The sequence below is a fragment of the Carlito syrichta genome, unplaced genomic scaffold, assembly GCF_000164805.1.
Source record: "Carlito syrichta isolate Samal-C Ts95f unplaced genomic scaffold, Tarsius_syrichta-2.0.1 Scaffold315782, whole genome shotgun sequence".
In the NCBI taxonomy this organism is placed as follows: Eukaryota; Metazoa; Chordata; class Mammalia; order Primates; family Tarsiidae; genus Carlito; species Carlito syrichta.
In genome coordinates this window covers 108,254-120,846 of record NW_007259878.1, presented here as the reverse complement: position 1 = coordinate 120,846, position 12,593 = coordinate 108,254, and the positions used below count along the sequence as shown (strand labels likewise).

Sequence of the window (12,593 nt, the reverse complement as noted above, 5' to 3'; positions counted from 1 at the left end):
TAATAAACAGTCAAGAAGTCTTGGGACAATTTGATATTTAATTGTATTACCTTGGAGGGTATTTTGGATGAGATTAACTTTGGGTAAAGGAGATTGCCTTCTACAATGTGAGCAGTTCTCGTTCAATCATTTGAAAACTTGACTAGGCAGGGCGCAGTGGTTCATGCTTATAATCCAAGCACTTTGGGAGGCTGAGGTGAGAGGACTGCCTGAGTCCACGGGTTCAAGTCCAGCCTGGGTAACTTGGTGAGACCTCATCTCTACAATAAATCAAAAAAATTAGCCAGGCGTGGTGGTGTATGTCTGTAGTTCCAGCTGGAACTCAGGATCACCTGAGCCCAGCAGGCCGAGGCTGTGGTAGCCATGAGCATATCACTACACTCCAGCCTGGACGACACCATTGGCTCTCCTGGGTCTCTCTGCCTGTTGGCCTTCAGACTGGAAAAACATCATCAGCTTTCCTGGATATCTATCTGTCACAATTCAAACTCTCATATATATTTATAGTGTATACATTCTTACATATTTATAGTGTATAACATGATTTTTAAAATATGTATATACTGCAGAATGGCTAAATCAAATAAATTAACATGTATTACCACACATAAATTTTTTTGTGATAAGAAAACTTAAAAATTGCTATTCTCTTAGCAACTTTCAAGTATACAACCCTGTATTAACTATAGTCATCATGATGTACAATGGAGATCTTAAACTTGGCTGAGCATGGTGGCTCACATCTGAAATCAAGCACTTTGGGAAGCTGAGGCAGGAAGATTGCTTGAGCCCGGGAGCTCAAGACCAGCCAGGACAACATAGCAAGGCCTCATCTCTAGAAAAAAAGAAAAAGAAAGAAATATAAAAGAAAAAAAAAATCTCTTGACCGGGTTCGGTGGCTCAGATTGTAAGGTGAGTGGATTGCCTAAGCCCGCGGGTTTGAGACCCACTCGGGCAACTTGGTGAGACCTCATCTCTACAATAAATCAAAAATTAGCCGGGTGTGGTAGTGCGTGCCTGTAGTTCCAGCTACTTGGAAGCTGAGGCGGAAGGAACACCAGAGCCCAACGGGTCGAGGCTGCGGTGACCGGGAGTGGCCAGTGTACTCCAGTGTGGGTGACAGAGTGAGACTCCAATTCAAAAAATAAAATAAAATCTCTCGAACTTATTCTTACTATCTAACTAAAAGTTTGTATCTTTTGACCAACATCTTCCCAATATCCCTCCCCCCAGGATGTATTCTTATTTCAATAAAATATTATATTACTATATAGGACATACAAAGTATAGTACCACACAGTGTATTAAATGTCTCTCAGTTATCAGTTCTTCACCATCATCTAATGGTGGCTATTCATAGTAACGGTATACAATCCTGAAAACCCCGAAAAATCTACAAAAGCCATTTAGTGATGAAATGTTGAATTTTAGTAATGAACTGCTACAATCATGTTATAGGAAGTAGAAATTATTTAAAAGTATGTCATGTTAAATTAAAAATAAAAATGGAAAATCTTGAGCAGATTTGGGAGACTTGAAAAAGAGGTCTGAATGAGGGTGATGATATAATCCCTAATCTTTGCCTAAAGGTAAAATGACATGTGAGTTTAAACTCTTCTGAGCTCTGTGATAGTAACTAAGTTATTGTCACTAGGCTACAAACCCATCCTTCTATATTTTCTCTCCTTTGTGAAGCACTGGGGCAGGCACGCTGCAAACTCTCTCTCTTTCTTTTTCCAGCTGCCCCCTTTGGGGTTTCTTATATGGAAGCTAAAAGAAACACAGAAGGGACCTGTTTCATACTCTCTTTTTCATAGTAGTCGCCATCATCACCCTAGCCACAGTTCTTCACTGTAACAATGGCAGTTGGCTCTTGTCTTCACCTTACTTATGGCAAACCAAGAATCAGCCTCTTCGCCACTGGGTGATATCAGCACCAGCCATGCAATGCTACTTCCTCAGAGGTCTAAGGTTCAGTGCTGTAGGGGCCCTTCTCCAAAAGTCTAAATTCAGATCACTCTCTCTTCCCTTTGTTTCCACAGCACCAAGGAAGATAGCTGTTTCCTAAAGTCACCATCTCTATATAACCTCAGCTTGGCACTTTCGCTTTTCAAATTCTCTAATATTTAACAACTTCTTTGTATTAAACACTTACTTTTTAAATATCTAGTGTGGTTTCTGTTTCCCTAACTGGATGCTGACTGACACAAGCTTCACAATTAAAAACAAATGGACAAAAAAACTGCTAAAAAGCTTTTTCTCCAGACTTCTTTGCCACGATATAATGCATCCATGTAATCAAAACTATTTGTACTTCCTAAAGCTATTGAAATTTTTTTTTTTAAAAAAGCATTTTATTTTTTTTTTGAGTTGGAGTCTCACTCAGTCGCCCAGACTGGAGTGCAGTGGCCGCTCCCAGCCACCGCAGCCTCGACCTGCTGGGCTCCAGCGATCCTTCCGCCTCAGCCTTCCAAGTAGCCGGAATTACAGGCATGCGCTACCACGTCCAGCTGATTTTTTTTATTTATTGTAGAGATGAGGTCTCGTTGCCCAGGCGGGTCTTGAACCCGCGGGCTCAGGCAATCCTCTCACCTCAGCCTCCCAAAGGCGCAGGATTACAGGCTGAGCCACCGAGCCTGGCTAAAAAAGCATTTTCAAATTATGAAATGTTTCATAATTTCAAAATTTCTATTTTGTTTTGGGTGTGTGTGAATCAGGGTCTCACTCTGTCACCCAGGCTGGAGTGCAATGACACGAATGCAGCTTACTCCAGCCTCCAACTCCTGGGCTGGTGATTCTCCCGCGCTTGTGATTCTCCTGCCTTAGCATCCCAAGTAGCTGTGACTATAGGCATGTGCCACTATGCCCAGGTTATTTTTTTATTTTTTGCAGAGAAAATGTTGGGATGCAGGAGTGAGCCACTGCACCCAGCATGAAATTTGTTTGTAAAAAACTTTTCTTGAAAAATATGCACATTCTACTTGATGCTGCTGTACTTTTAATATTTCTTACAGATTATTAGTACTCAATTGCATTGCAAAGTACAGGTTAAAAGTATACTTAATTATCTGGAAGTGGCACTTATCATTAATTCATTCTTGCCAACATATATCTCTAGTTCAGAGTTAAATCTGTGGGGCTTATGTATGTTTTTTCAATTGTTTTCATAGAGAAGGCTTGCTTTGAAGAATCACATATATTGTGGCATTCAGATTGTAAATAAACATTATGGTTTAAAAGCCATACCCTGAAATTCTGTGTCTCCAGTTCCGATATGGGTCATATAAACTTTCACAAAATGCCAATGCATGGATCACAAATTCTTCAATAGATGTCTGATCTGCCATTTCCTTCTCTTTTTTTTTGCTTTTTAACTGAGAATAAAGTTAAAGGTAAAATTAGACATGTTTCATTCATCATCTAACAATACATTATCTTTTTTCTAAAAAGCCTTAGTTCCCCTTTTTAAATAGTCACTTAATCATATGGGCTGCATATACCTTCTCAAATTTTAAATATGTCCTAGGATAAGTCTAAAATAAATAGTCAAACATCTTTTGACAAAAATAATACATTTTCAGTTAAAGAGAGATGATGAATAAATACCAAATACATAAAATAAATTGTATTTTTTTTTTTGAGTTGGAGTCTCACACTCTGTTGCCCAGACTGGAGTGCAGTGGCCACTCCCGGCCACTGCAGCCTCGACCTGCTGGGCTTCAGCGATCCTTCCGCCTCAGCCTTCCAAGTAGCCAGAATTACAGGCACGCGCTACCATGCCCGACTGATTTTTTGATTTATTGTAGAGATGAGGTCTCGCCAAGTTGTCCAGGCGGGTCTCAAATCCACGGGCTCAGGCAATCCACTCACCTCAGCCTCCCAAAGCACCAGATTACAGGCTGAGCCACCGAGCCCAGCTGAAATTGTATTATTTAAAAAACTATTTATAAACCCTAAAACAAAAAAGTCATTTATTTTATAAGAGTATAAAAACTCTTTAGTTTTTTAATTAAAATAACAATATATATTAATAACTACCTGTCTACTTTGACATATATATTACTCAATGATAATTTTAATTCTCTTCTCAATTACTACCTCTTCTGAAAACATTTAACTATACTAACTATACTATAAAAAAGTAAAGCCTGGTTACTCTCAGTAAAGAATAAAAAGAAATACATCAGTTCACACCTACTTGCTGAATATAGAGTGTTGTCATGGTGATGACATGATTAATGTACGAACAAGTCCCGATTTCTTCTACATTTGATAGATTTCTGTAAGAAAAAAATTTTTTTTATGTTTTACATATGAATGGTGAGCAAAATGTATGCTCATGCACTCAGCTTGAATTGTGAGAACACATGTTGGCAAACAAAATGTAAATGAGAGCTGTTGAAATGAAAAAATCAATATGGTTTATAACTGCTTTCTCACCAGGAATGTAAAAACACACATCAGGCACCATTTATCTACTATAAATAGAAAAGTTTAAAAAGTGTATGCTGATTAGTATCAATTATGGAAAAATTTTAAAACATCAAAATTTAGATAAAGAGGAAAAAAAATAATATTCTTACAATTCAAAAATAAGCAATTATCCACATCAAGATTATTTTCTTACAGGTTTTTTTGTCCCTATGCAGATTTTTAGTTTTCTTTGTATATACTGTTGCCATTATACCACATGAGTAGTTTAATTAGTTCTCACTTTGCTTTCTGAATTATAGATCCCTTTTAAGACCTTATCATATCTCCTCAACCATATTAAAAGTCCTTGACAGAAAGACTGCCAGCATTTTTACATACTCTAAGAAGACATAATAATCCTGTTTAAAGCATTGGGTCAGCAAGTACATGGTGTTTAACTAAAATATGGTTCTCATTTTTATTTCTTATTTAGAAGACTGAGACATAACATGTAATATACTGATATTTGCTACATCTAAAATCTTTTTCTTGGCATAATTAAAAAGTTTATTAATTTTTTGTTCTGAGATACTGTGACACTGTAAAAGACTTTATTTTTTTCTTGAAAATATATTTAATAATAATGTCCTCTTCAAAAAGTTGGGACAAAATTGTGAACTTACAGTAGCTAGATCAAATGGTTTCAAGACTCCAGCACCATAATAATAACACCTTTAAAACAATAACTATTTTTTGTTTTTTCTACATTTCGAGTGCAAAAATGCCAAATATACCAATTTTTTTACTCAAATATTGTCTTCAAAAATATTTGCCTAATCAGACTGCTTTTCAGCTAGAAAAATGTATATTTCATACCTCAGTCTGTACTCCTCAGCACTGTGACAATAGTTTTGGCTTGATGAGGCAGGCAGAAATGTTTAACTCCAATAGGAATAAAGCTATTCAGTGAGCATCCTATAATACATTTAACAACTTTCACTGTGTCTTTGAATGAGATGTGGTGGAAGTGATCTGAATACTACTATGATTCTAAAATGCACTGCTATCATGTGCTTCTTCTTTTTATGTTAACTTTATTTTATTATAAAGGTGTTTATGTGGTTGATTCCAGTTTTTTCCATAAACTTTAATATACATATCTCTTGGACACATAGGCAAGAATGTTCCCAGAGTATATGATGAGGAGTAGGATGGTAGAATTACACAGTGTATACATGTTTTGTAGTGCTCTTTGTAGAGAGCTTTCGCCTCCTTTGTTAGGTATTTTCTTTTTTTGAGGCTATTGTAAATAGGATTGAGATCTTTATTTGGTTCTTGGCTTTAGCATTCTTGGTGCATAGAAATGCTACTGTTTTTTGTTTTTTGGACCAATCTGAAAAAGAATTTTTTATTTTATTTTATTTTATTTTATTTTTTTGAGTTGGAGTTTCACTCCGTCGCCCAGACTGGAGTGCAGTGGCCGCTGCCGGCCACCGCAGCCTCTACCCACTGGGCTCCGGCGATCCTTCCGCCTCAGCCTTCCAAGTAGCCAGAATTACAGGCGCGCGCTACCACGCCCAGCTGATTTTTGATTTATTGCAGAGATAAGGTCTCGCCAAGTTGCCCAGGCGGGTCTCAAACCCGCGGGCTCAGGCAATCCACTCACCTCAGCCTCCCAAAGGCGTGAGATTACTGGCTGAGCCACCGAGCCCGGCTACTTTATTTTATTTTAAAGATGTGGGGTACGACTCAGGATTAGGTACATAAGTAATCTATGTGCAGGTGACATTTGAGTCTCCAACTGGTCCTCACCTTCCCTAGTTTAGTATCAGGTACCCTTTATGTTGTTACATTCCCCCATTCCCTGCCTTGCCTAGCAGTGTCTCATGACTACTGATCCCTTCCTTGTGCTACTGTGAATAATGTTCAGGTCCCACTTATGAGTGAAAGCATGTGGTATTCGGTTCCTTATTTCTGTGATAGATCACTAAGAATGATTGTCTCCAACTTCATCCAATTTGCTGAGAAGTCAATGATTTTGTACTTCTTTATGGCTGAAAAGACTTCAATCTTAAAATCCAGTAGATAATAAGAGAACTGAAAAAATTAGCAGAATTAATAGACTTCTTAATGTAAGAAGTCAGATTGGCATGACACCTTGGAGAAAACAAACAATAAAGACAAAGAGAAAACAAAGAGTAAATTAAAAGCCTCTGCAAAAATTCTGCTTCTAGTAATGGTGGACTTGGATCAATCCTCTCCCTGAAAACAACTAGAAAAAATAAACAAAACATTAAATAAAACTGTATAAAAGCATCAGAAAGCTAACAAGAAAGTGAAAAGGTTCACTTTTCAGAAAAAGTGAACCTTTTTCTGATACAGAAAAAGTTAACGCAGGAGAGATGGGACCTATATTTAGATCCATTTTTGCACTCATGACTGCTACTAATCCTGACAGAGGTAGATGAATCAATGAGAAGTTGATAATTGTCCTTGACAGTCTCACAATGCTGAAAATGGATTAAAAACAAAAATTCAGACCCCAAAAGGGAGTCTCTAACGCTTTGATTTGAGATCCCAAAAGGCAACAATCAAGAAATAAGGTGAATGAAAATAGATCAGTAAGCACAGAGTCTTAAGTCCAAATCATCTCAATCGCTGACTATATTAGAGAGATCCTTTCCCAAAAGGTAATAAACATTAACCGGGGAGAAAGACAGTATTATTCTAGGCCTGAACTTATGTCTACAATTTTTCAAAAACAATGTCCAATACTTAATCAAAATAACTACTCACATAAAAGGACTAAAACAGGCCAGGCACAGTGGCTCACACCTGCAATCCCAGTACTTTAGGAGGCCAAGGAGAGAGGATTGCTTGAGCCCAGGAGTTCAAGACCAACTTAGGCACATAGCAAGACCTCATCTCTACAAAATAACAAAAAAATTAGCAGGGCTTGGTAGAGTGCACATGTAACCTTAAATACTCAGGATGCTAAGGTTAAGGGATCACCTGAACCCAGGAATTCAAGGATGCAGTGAGCTGTGATCATGTCACTGCACTCTAGTCTGAGTGTCAGAATGAGACCACGACTCAAAAAAAAAATGCAATATGAATTAGAAAATCAAGAGAAACAACAGACAAGTCAGGTGTGGTGGCTCACATTTGTAAACCTCGCATTTTGGGAGGTCCATGCGGCAGGATCACTTGAGGGCGGGAGTTCTAGACTAACCTGGGCAACATAGCAAGGATCCATCTTTACAAAAAAATTTTTCAAAGTACCCAGGTCTGGTGGACCATGCCCATGTCCTAGCTACTTGGGAGGCTGAGGCAGGAAAATTGCTTCAGCAAAGTTCAAGGCTGTGGTAAGCCATGATGATACCACTGCACTCCAACCTGGGTACAATGAGACTCCAAATTAAAAAAAAAAGAAAATTCTGCTCCAGATAGCAAATACATTAGACACACCACAAGGCAAGGGGGGGGAAATTTTTTTAAAATTAATTTTCAGAGCCGGGCTCAGTGGCTCAGCCTGTAATCCCGCGCTTTGGGAGACTGAGGTGAGTGGATTGCCTGAGCCCGCGGGTTCGAGACCCGCCTGGACAACTTGGCGAGACTTCATCTCTACAATAAATCAAAAATCAGCCGGGTGTGGTAGCGCGTGCCTGTAATTGTGGCTACTCAGAATTCTGGCCACTGCACCCCAGTCTAGGCAACAGAGTGAGACTCCAACTCAAAAAAAAAAAAATTCATTTTCAGAAAACTTAGCAAGAAATGACCAAAGATGTCTCCAGAGTGTGAAATAGAAAAATCTGTAGATGAAAAAAGGAAACTAAGTTTCTTATAAGACATAAATGAATCTCAATGAACACCTTGGAAAAGTATTTGTCCACCATTAACATCAATATTTATTTGTGTTTGTCCAAAACAAGAATGTAAGAAAAAGAACTTCAATTGAATGTCTTTTATGTCTCAACCCCTGTGATGGCTGTTTTTATACGGTAAGCTGTCTCATTTGTTTTTGCTTTTTGTTTTTGTAGGGATGAATGGTAAATCAAGGAGGAACAGGAAATACAAGAATACAACAGCTAATGTTTCAAAAATGACAATAGCCAGGCTTCATGGCTCACACCTCTAATCCCATCACTTTGGGAGGTGGAGGTGAGAGGATTGCCTGAGTTTAGGAGTTCAAGACCAGCCTGGGCAACTTGGCGAGACCTCATCTCTACAATAAATCAAAAAATTAGCTGGGCGTGGTGGCACATGCCTGTAGTTCGGTTACTTGGAAGGCTGAGGTGGAAGGATTGCCTGAGTCCAGCAGGTCAAGGCTGCAGTGGCCATGAGCGTGCTATGCACTTCAGCCTGGGCAGCAGAGTGAGACTCCAACTAAAAAAAAAAAAAAAAAAATGACAATAAATTTGGGAGTCATCAGCTCATACAATATACCTGAAGTCAGATATTTAAATGAAAGCACTCTAGAAAGACACAGAGAGTGAGAAAAAACTAAGACTGAGAACTGATTCCTCTTTGATAACTGGAAGTTAGGGAGCGTAAGAAAAGTCCTAGAAAGAGCCTGAAAAGGAGACTCAGTCTAGGTAGAAAGAAAACTGTGGTGATATGAAAGAAGCCAAGGAAGCCATGGTCAACAAAGCCAAAGCTTTCTACAAGAGGTGCAAGATGGGATTAAGAAGCACTTTGGGAGGCCAATGCAAGAGGACTGCCTGAGCCCAGGGGTTGGAGACCAACATAGGCAGCTTGATGAGACCTCTTCTCTACAATAAAATCACAAAAAACTAGCTGGACGTGATGGCATATGTCTGTAGTTCTAGCTACTTGGAAGACTGAGGCGGAAAGGATAGCCTAAGCCCAGCAGGTGGAGGCTGCGGTGGCGGTGAGTGTGCCACTGCACTCCAGCCTGAGCGACAAAGAGTGAGAGTCCAACTCAAAAAAAAAAAAAAAAAAGAAATAATTATGCCTATAATCCCAGCACTTTGTAAGGCCCAGCCCCTCTGGAACATAATTTGGCAGACTGCTTGAGCCCAGGAGTTCAAGATCAGCCTGAGCAACATAATGAGGCTTTGCCTCTACAAAAACTAAAAAATTAGCAAGGCATGGTGGGAGATGCCTGTAGTTCCAGCTACTTAGGAGGCTGAGGCAGGAAGATCACCTGAATCCAAGAGATTGAGGATGCAGTGAGCCATGTACTACTGTACTCCAGCCTGGACAACAGAGTGACACCCCAACTCAAAGAAAAAAAAAACACAATGAGATACTACACACAGTCATCAAAATGGCTAAAATCTGAAAGGACAGCATCACCAAATACTGGAGAGGATGAGCAGCAACAGGAACATTCATTCACTGCTGAAGCAAATGCAAAATGGCACAGCCCCTTCGGATAATTTGGCAGTTTCTGACAAAACTAAACATAACTTTACCATGTGATACAGCAATTATGCTCCTAGATGTTTATCTAAATGGCTTGAAAACTCATGTGTATGCAGAACCTGCACACAGATGTTGATGGTAGCTTTGCCAAAAATGTAAAGTAACCTAGATGTCCTTCAATAAGTGAACAAATACGCAAACTGTAGTATGTCTTTAAGTGGAATGTTAATCAGTGAAAAAAAGAAATGTGCTATCAAACACAAGAAGACATGGAGGATCCTTAAATCTATATTTCTAAGTGAATAAAGCCAGTCTGAAAAGGCTATATTCTATATGATCCAAAAATATGAAGTTCTGAAAAAGGCAAAACTAAAGACACAATTAAAAGATCAATGGTTACCAGAGGATGGGGCAGGAGTGGGGGATGAAGAGAATGAATAATGAAGCACAGACCACTTTGAGAGTGAGGACATTATTCTGTATGATACTAAAATGATGGCTACATGACAATATGTATTTTTTCAAAACCCAGAGAACTATACAACAAAGATAGTGAACCCTAATGTATATACAAACTCTAGTTAATAATGTATAAATACTGGTTCACCAGTTGTAACAAACATACCACACTAATCCAAGATGTTAATATGAGGGAAACTAGGGGTGAGGGAAGGGAGTATGTGGGAACTCTCTGCACTCCACAATTTTTGTATAAACCTATACTGCTCTAAAACGTAAAGTCCATTAAAATGTTTAAAAGGAACTTAACAAAAAAAAAGTGAAGTTGGGCTCAGTGGCTCAGCCTGTAATCCCAGCGCTTTGGGAGGCTGAGGTGAGTGGATTGCCTGAGCCCGCGGGTTCGAGACCCGCCTGGGCAACTTGGTGAGACCTCACCTCTACAATAAAATCAAAAAAATTAGCCAGGCATGGTAGCACGTGCCTGTAGTTCCAGCTCCTTGGAAGGCTGAGGCGGAAGGATCACTGGAACCCAGGACATTGAGGCTGCGGTGGCCAGGAGTAGCCACTGCACTCCAGTCTGGGTGACAGAGTGAGACTCCAACTCAAAAAAAAAAAAAGAAAAGAAAAAAAGTGAGGACTATGGAAATAAAAACATGTTCTGTGGTTGGCAACTTTTGAACATTAAATTTATCATCAGAAATGATCTCTTAATAATAAAAAAAATTCAACCAAAAAATATATTGAGCATTCCAGTGCTTCTCTCTATTATCAAAATCTAAACATAATGAATCTTAAACAATTATCTAAAAGATTTTAGATTTCAGAAAAACTGTAGTAGATAGTTAGGAAAGTATAGCAAGTTAACTATCACAGAGGCCAACTCATGTCTTATACCTGAGTAAACCATTTTCCTTTAACCATTATAATTCTTCTTTTTTTAAAATTATTGTTATTATATTTAGAGATGGGTCTCACTATGTTGCTCAGGATAGTCTCAAACTCGTGGCCTCAAGCACTCTTCTTGCCTCAGTCTCCCAAAAGTGCTGGGAATAGAGGCATAAGCCACTGCGCCTGGCCATAATTCTTCTGTTATTTCTCCCTATTTTAAGGATAAGGAAGAGCATGAGAACAAAGTATGTCTAAGGCTCTAGAAGAGCCTAAATGTTTTAGCAATTATTGCTCAATCATTCCATAATTTTTGCAATCAAAGGTCAATGAACAATTAAGTCAAAAGTGACTAAGAGGTAAATTAAGACTCTATTCATCCACTAATTAATTATAAAATATTTATAAAATAAATCATCTATATTATAGAAAGTGGTTTCCAAAAGGACAACAGATTTCTTTTTTTGTTTTTTTTTGAGTCGGAGTCTCACTCCATTGCCCAGACTGGAGTGCAGAGGCACGCTCACGGTCATCGCAGCCTCAACCTCCTGGGCTCAGATGATCCTTCTGCCTCAGCCTTCCAAGTAGCTGGAACTACAGGCACACACCACCACACCCAGCTAATTTTTTGATTTACTGTAGAGATGAGGTCTCACTAAGTTGCCCAGGCTAGTCTCGAACCTGGGGTGAACGTTCAGGCAGTCCTCTCACCTCGGTCTCCCAAAGTGCTGGGATTATAGGTGTGAGCCACCTCGCCCAACCAGAAGATAGATTTCAAGAGGCATGTGATATTTCCTATACCAACAGTTCTCACGTTTTTATGTGGAATTTTTTAAAAATCCAGATGTTTGAGCCCTTTTGAATCAGAATGTCCATAAGCAAGACTCAAGCTCTGTATTTCTATTAAAGTCTTTCCAGTTGACAGTTATGCACATCAAAATGTAAGTACCACAAGACCTAATTTATAAACCTGGAAAATATGATAACTATACTTTATTTGGTAAAATTATACAATGAAAAAATTTGAATAATATAGTTTTACAAATAATAATGCACAGTAATAAAAATGTGTATACATTTACAGGTGAGAAGCATACAGATAACACTAGTGTAATAACTTCTTATGAAAGAAAAACTCCTGTCATCGACCTTACTCTAAAGTGATTTTTTTCAAATCTTGGTTAAATGTCTCTATAACCAGGAAAAGTAGCTAAAAGGCTTTCCAGTATACTAATAAACCACAACCCTATTGCATAAAACATACTCAATCTTTTTTTATTTTTTTGGGTTGGAATCTCACTTTGTTGCCCAGGCTGGAGTGCAATGGCATCACAGTCTTGACCTGCTGGGCTCAGGAGACCCTTCTGCCTCAGTCTTCCAAGTAACTATAACTATAGGCATGCATCACCATGCCCAGCTAATCTTTTTTTTTTTTTTTTTTTTTTAGA

General features: G+C 38.6%; 1 protein-coding gene across 1 annotated transcript in view; it reads right to left on the bottom strand.

The window, feature by feature from the left end:
- NBEAL1 (neurobeachin like 1) overlaps positions 1–12,593 on the bottom strand; it is a 211,707-nt gene that overhangs the window by 161,592 nt on the left and 37,522 nt on the right. The window contains exons 6-7 of the mRNA XM_008073238.2: positions 4,199–4,280; positions 3,247–3,374 (exon numbers count right to left, since the gene is read on the bottom strand). Of these exons, the coding sequence (XP_008071429.2) occupies positions 3,247–3,374; positions 4,199–4,280 (210 nt within the window). The remainder of the gene's footprint in view (positions 1–3,246; positions 3,375–4,198; positions 4,281–12,593) is intronic.